Genomic DNA, 7,261 nt, shown 5'->3' on the forward strand with positions numbered 1-7,261 from the left:
ACAAGTTAACGCATATAAAATGGTATAATCTCACTGAAACGAGTGCAAGACAAATTCACACGAGCATCTCATCATTAACAACTTGTGAACATACGGCCGGTACACCTCTTTACTCAGCACATAACAGTTTGGAAATAGATTTTCGCACCTTCATTTAATTATATAAAAGGTCCTTTAATGTACCGGCTATTGTAGATAATGATGAGAAGTTGTGTCATGATCGGCGCCTTTGCGGCTCGTGTGAAGTTATGTACAGTTTTTTTAAATTACATTAGCATTCAGCTATAAGTGTGTGATTTTAGGGAATGATTTGATCTTTGTAAATATATGTAAATATATGCCTGTTTATCGTTAATAAATGCGTGTCCTTTTTTGCAACAACAATTTGTTTAATGTTTTTTAGTATATGCTTGCTTGATCTTTGTAAATGAATGTTAATATATTTCATTCTATTTTTGTCTTTTTTATCCTTCAATAATAATTCTTTCCCCCATTCATACATTATTTGTTTTATTACCATCTTGATTAATTCTTCACAGCTTGTGTGAACAAACGGCCGATACATTGCTTTAATCAGATTTTCGCACCTTCATTCAATTATCACGATAACGATGTTTGAGTTTCACAGATTGAATATTTAGTGTGTATCATTAACAACTTCATTAACAACTTGTGAACAAACGGCCGGTACATTTCTTAACTGTAAATCGAAACACATTCCCGTAAGTTGGTATTAACGCGTTTTTAATACGAAACACACTTCCGAATGTAAATGTTACCGCAACGTTGAAATATTTTTGCAGTGTAAATTCTATTTTATGTTGACTCCTTCTCTCAATAAAAAGGGCGTTAAAATTATGCAGCATAGAAAGCGCGGGTGTATTGAGCGTTGTAACAAGCACACAATTAGTCAGGGGATTGATGCATGTTCGGAGGGAATATTTCATCAAGTCTATAAATAGTCACGTATGCCGAAATTTATTTGATACAAGAGAAAAAATGGCAAGGTTTGTGTTAAAGAAATTATTGAGAGCTTTTATCGTTAATATTTACCAGAAAGTGCTTTAAAAATGTTATAAACAGTTTATCCGGAAATGAATATAAACTTGAAAAGTAGCAAGCATGCAGTGATAGAGTCGGGTTGAAACGGATGTATTGGGGAATCGTTTGAGTCGGGATTTTACTACCTCTGCGGGAAAGACTTAACACAGGAAGGGGGTTTATTCCGCCTCTCTGAAAACACAAAGGGGGTTTATTCCGACTGTCTAAAAACTTGAAGGGGGTTTGTTCCGCCTATGCAAAACTAGCGAGGGGGTTTCTTCCGCGTATGCAAAATGTGAAAGGGGGTTTCTTCCGCTATGCCGTTTTTAGGGAAGGGGGTTTCTTCCGAAGGGGGTTTATTCCGGTAATCGCCCAGTCCCAGTGTCATGAAAAGAGTTAGTTTTGATTTGACTTTCATTGCTTCATGATCAATTTGGAAATTGTTAAATTGTTTTAAATTCAAAATTAATAATCAATATTCAAAATTTGGGTTGCTACACATTTAAATCACACACTTATTTTAGCAATTTATTTCAATTTGCTATCATTGATTGTGTGATCTAAATCTTTAGCAGTTTAACTTTAAAAAACATAAAATGATAATTCACTTGAATAATTTAATAATTTTTTACATTTTGTACATTGATACTTTGGCATTAGTAAATAAAAAGTAGCTTGGAATATGTTTAAAATAAATGTACATACTTAATTCAAATTAATGTAAGGATTTATTTTGAAATATAATTCAGAAGATGTTCTGTGAAGGCAAGAGCTGGGCATCATACAAGCAAAACTGACAGTTTTGGTTTACAGAAATCAACAAAGGAGGGATTCCTGAACTATCAAATTTCCAATACACACAGTTATTATCTGTGGTGATCTTTATTGGTTCTGTTTGTTTACTTGGATGGAACATGTGTGAACTTTGAAAAGTCTATATATGTCTAATTTATAAACAAAAATCAGCTATTGTATAATAAGATCAGATGTGCAAACAATGTCAAAGGGTTGTTAAATTAACAATTTGAAGGCAATTATGATGAAAAAATATGAGAGTTCCCATGCAAATGTTGTCTGTATATCAACAAGTGTCTGCCGATAATTGTCAAACTAGTAATACAAAACTTACCACAAGTATGTAAAAGCACTAAGTACCTGTGATCATTTTTAGTAAGATAGTGTAATTCTAAACAGTAGCAAATAGCTTGTTTATTAAATGCATAATGCAATTAATATGATTTCCGTTCTATTGTGTAATTAATAAATTGGTTGTTACTTGTTAATCCATGATAAATGTTTTATGGCTAGTACAAAACCAGCAATGTTAATTTAGTAAAAGGTAATACAATAACACCACTTTGTAATTTCATATAGGTAAATATTCTTGAAATGTAGGTTGATGACAGTGTTTTAGTTTTACTTATTTTGTAACTATTATTTTATGTGCAAATAAATGATGTGAAGTGTTTTTTATCTCCATACATTACCACATACCTTTTTATATATGTACTGTTATGTGTTATTTGAATGTTTAAATAAAAAAATATGGATTATATAACATGATGCATTCTATATTTGCATTCAAATTGTATTTATTGAGCTAAGTGTATGCAGTTTAGACTGTGATTTTAGAATTGCTACAAAATGGCTAGTTTTTTAGTGGCGACAAAATTTAAACTATTCAACAATAGTTTGGGAAAGAAAATTAGAAACCTGCAAGATACCTGTATTTATTAAATATTTTAATTGCGAATCAAGTATGTTGTTATGCTGTTACACATAATTATACATTGATAATAAATAAGAAGACAATTAGTGGTGTTAACATCACATGATTTGGATTATGTTAAATCAGTGTACTGTATGCTAAATGCAACTGCTTTAGCAAGCTGTCAAGTTGAATTGAGACATTTGATGAAACAAACTGTTTCCTGGGTAGGACCGGTACTTAGTGACTATATGACATACCATGACGTCGAAAGAGTACAAGACCTGCTAAGTAGAACGAGAAATGTACTTTGACGTACAATTTTCACCGACCCTTGAGTGTTAGCCAATCAGAAGACACCTTACGTCTGTTGCTTTTAGAGATTTTTGACATTGAACATTATTATTATTATTATTTATACCGAATTATGCGACTATCCACCGCTTACTCATAGATATTGTGCGTATTTATTAACCCTTTCCTTGACAGCCATTTAGCCAATATAAGCCTCTCCAGTTTCCACAAGACCTAGCTGCCTGCTGACCAGTGGCTGATAGCCATCTTATCAATATCAGTACCCCATCTTTACAGGCATTATTGGAAAAACGCTGTATTATGACCCTCATTGCTTTTGAACCTGATATTCTCATAAAAATTGAAATATCATTGAAAAATACTCAATATGAAAGTTTTAGCTAATAAAATTTCCTTTCCTGTGGTGTAAACTGTATGTTTCTACTTTAATTTATTGGTCAGTTATAGTCATGCAAAGTTGACCGTTGTGCGTTTTACTGCGTTTCAATGCAAATCTACCTCTTTGGAAACGCAACCCTCATTGCCTTTAAACCTGATTTTCTCATAAAAGTTGAAATATTATTGAAAAACACTCTATATGGAAGTTTTAGCTAATAAAATTTCATTTCCTGTGGTGTAAACTTATGTTTCTACATTATTTTATTCATCAGTTATAGTCATGTAAAGTTGACCGTTGTGTGTTTTACTGGGTTTAAATGCAAATCTCTTTCCAGCTCATATAGAAACTTTGCGAAGTTGGTGTGTTGAATCAAATACAAATAATTATATTTGGACTATTAATTTTTTTTCTTACTTTCCAAACTACAATTCTTCTTTCTTGAAGATTTTTTTATTTTATAAATTTATTCTGCAAGCCTCAAAATTCATGTAAATTCTTATAAATAACTATAGAAAAACACAGAGTTTCTCAATTAACTTCATTCATTTTCAAAATCAATTGTATTATATCTTATAAAATTCTTACAATACTTGATATTTCTTTTACATTAATTCACCAAATGATTTATAAACATTTAAAGATACCGGTAACAATTTAATTGGATGTTGCATAATGTGCCATGAATATTCATATAATCAATTTGCATTTTGCATTTTATTACCGATCGAAATCCGGCAATGTCGGCGTCTTCAATAAGTCTTCAGTTCGTGTATTTATTTGCAAAATTCCAATTTTAGGCGGCTACTTTATTATCAAATACTCCAGTTTATAATCTGATCGCAGACATATAACTTTATAACCCAGAAGTCGCCGACAAACCCGCGTATTCGTGTATCAAATAACAAAACGCCGAGGTAATATGGCATGCACGCCAACATCATCTGAAGACTACTGCTGCGTCCGGTAAACATGTTTATTCAAAGTGTCTAGAACCCGTGTTTCTTATCCCTAAATGTTAGATTAGCATGTGCGCTATTAATTATTATGTTGGTCAGTTCAAAGGCATATTGAAGACCGCCGACTGCGTCTTTGTTTTATTGCCCAATCAAGCACCGATAATCCAATATCCAGTGTATTATGAAACACAAACTTTAGATAAGCATGTGTCGCTTGTAAAAACATTTGATTGTACATGCCCAACATATCGATGTAATTCTCGTATATGATCTCGGAAACAAATATTTACGATATAACGGAATCAAACAACAATAAGAATGAAATCGCTTTAAACCCAAATCATATTATATCCCTATGGAACGTGTTTATTTTTGCTGCATTTTTAACGAGTTATTAATACGTTTTCAGAAAATGTCTAAATTAAATACGGTTCGAGAATAGCAGTTATTTTAGGACATTACGAAATGCCCGAAGCGCGCACATCCCGGAACGTGATTTACGCATGTCAAATGGTAAACCCTCGTCTTGATTGGTCGCCAATTGCATCATAACTTTAAATAGCAACATTACCGGATGTTTACTCGACAGTTTAGAAAAATGATGAACGGAAGTGTATATGCATTTCTGTTACACTTAAAACGTTATTTCAAGCATTTAAATAGCAAATTAAATCGTGCCTCGTAAAAACGCGTATATATCAGGTAATAGATAGGGTAGTAGAAATGCGTAGATAACAGGGAATCGATACAGGCGTAGATACAGGGAATCGATAGGGTCGTAGAAACGCGTACCTGTCAAGGAAAGGGTTAAACATTATTATTATTATAATTTATACCAAATTATGCGACTATCGACCGCTAACTCATAGATATTGTGCGTATTTATTGACCTGGCATGGCGGAATTAACCTCTGACTTATGCTAGTTATGGTTATCACAAAATATGACCAACGGGGAGTTTATAATACATTATTTATCCCATTAATGCTTGGTAACTGGTTACCGTTGGGAATTTCCTACACAGTAATGCGCTGGACGGTCGTGATACTCCGCCCCGCATGATCATTTCATACACACAATATGATGAATAATTTTAATTTTAAAAAGGTAACAATTGAATCTTCTTCAAATTTGTATATAATCTATTTCAATGCATTAAATACTTGAAACTTCTGTGTTGTTTTTTTGCCATTCTGATATTTTTAGTCATTTTGTTCTCAACTAAAAAAGAGATTTTAAACATTTATTATGAATAAATCTGAAGGAAAAGCGGCTCAAGAGACTAGTGTTTTGATTGGCTCTTCAGAAAATGTGTACGTAGAAGTACAAACATGTATGTCGAAGTACAAATTGTACTTTGACGTACAAATATATACTTCGAAGTGTATTTTAAATTCATGTCGACGTACATTTCTCTTTTTAACGTGTAGGTCTTCTTGACTTTCAACCCAAATGGTACGCCATAGTATGTCTTTAGGGTTATCTAAAGAATGCTCCCACTTAAAGGATCAATACAGAGACCTTCCAGTGACTAAGCCAGTTAGCATCCACTATACCACAGACACCAAACCAGCTATAAATTCTTGTGGCTAGAAAGAAAAAAAAAATAAGATGCTAGATCTTTAAGCTTGGAACATGTAACTCGTTTTAAGATTGATTTTTTTGGATGCATTACTCAATTATTGCAACAATTATCATATTTTGAACACAATCATGTCCATATATTTATTAAAAATACATGGTTATCAAAAAAACTTAAAAAGCTTTTGCCCGTAAATTAGGTAGCACCTATAATCATATTAACGTTAAAATGACATAAACACACTCAATCTATTTCATTGACAAATCGTGAAAATGAAGCAATGATAAACTTCCTTTCCTATTGATGAGCTTGATTGATCACTGATTGAATTAACATTGATAATAGATCAATAGAGGCGTTAAAAGTAGCAAATTAATCCACCCAGTAAGAAATATACTGGGAGGAGAAAAGACTAGGGTATTAGGAGGAGAAAAGACTAGAGGGAGAAATGTCCAAGGGGGAGAAGAGACCAGGGGGAGAAAAGACCGTACACCAAATTAGGTAGCACCTCTAATCATATTAAATCGCTAGGGTAAAAACAGGGCCAACCTTGTTTCATTGACACTATGCTCCGTGCTGAGACAGTATCGCACGCAACAAGAACGAAATCTTTCCCCTGAATTCCAATAAGGCATTCCATAGTGACAATATAAAATATACAGTTTCAGAATGAAGCAGCAAAACAAACCGGTACCGGTTCCGGTATAATGGAGTAAATAAAAACTACACCGACTAAAAAAGGCGACACTACACTCATTTCAAAGCCGCCTCAAGTCAAGACGGCTTACGTACGTGATGTTTTGGCATTTCGATTAGTTTAAACATATTTATTTCTTATGGCATGTACAATATATACAGATGTTACACAATATAAGCAGAAAAGGATTGAAACGAAAGAAGCAAGTTCTTATATAGTTTCTCTCCTAAGAATTAATATTTACACATGGAAGTGGCAGTGTTTAAAGACTACACATTTCATGATATATGCAAGTAGTAACAAGACGGGATATAAACATTAAAAAAATGAGGTGATCAAGGTAGGATGAAGGATTTTGGTTGTGGGTCAATGTCAAATAAATGCAACGTCGAGTCGGGATCGGATTGTTATAAGAAACGCTTAGATTCGGTGATGTATTGTTGGACACAAAGAAAGATAGTAGAGTTATCATCACCGTTTAGGGATGTATTGCCAAAGAGGAGAGTATCAAGGTCTACAGGACTTATAATTCCTAAGACATTGTTCATTAACTTTGTCTGTATTACGCTATAATAAGAACATG

The 7,261-nt window shown here is 33.1% G+C and overlaps 1 protein-coding gene across 1 annotated transcript in view; it reads right to left on the minus strand.

Moving 5' to 3' along the window:
* The window catches only part of LOC127864789 (proteasome subunit beta type-2-like), a 33,433-nt gene extending 26,734 nt beyond the window's left edge, over positions 1-6,699 (minus strand). The window contains exon 1 of the mRNA XM_052404663.1: positions 6,531-6,699. Within this exon, the coding sequence (XP_052260623.1) occupies positions 6,531-6,621 (91 nt within the window). The 5' untranslated portion in view covers positions 6,622-6,699. The remainder of the gene's footprint in view (positions 1-6,530) is intronic.
* Positions 6,700-7,261: the final 562 nt, after the last annotated feature.

This window comes from Dreissena polymorpha, chromosome 1 (genome assembly GCF_020536995.1).
Source record: "Dreissena polymorpha isolate Duluth1 chromosome 1, UMN_Dpol_1.0, whole genome shotgun sequence".
NCBI classification, from domain to species: Eukaryota; Metazoa; Mollusca; class Bivalvia; order Myida; family Dreissenidae; genus Dreissena; species Dreissena polymorpha.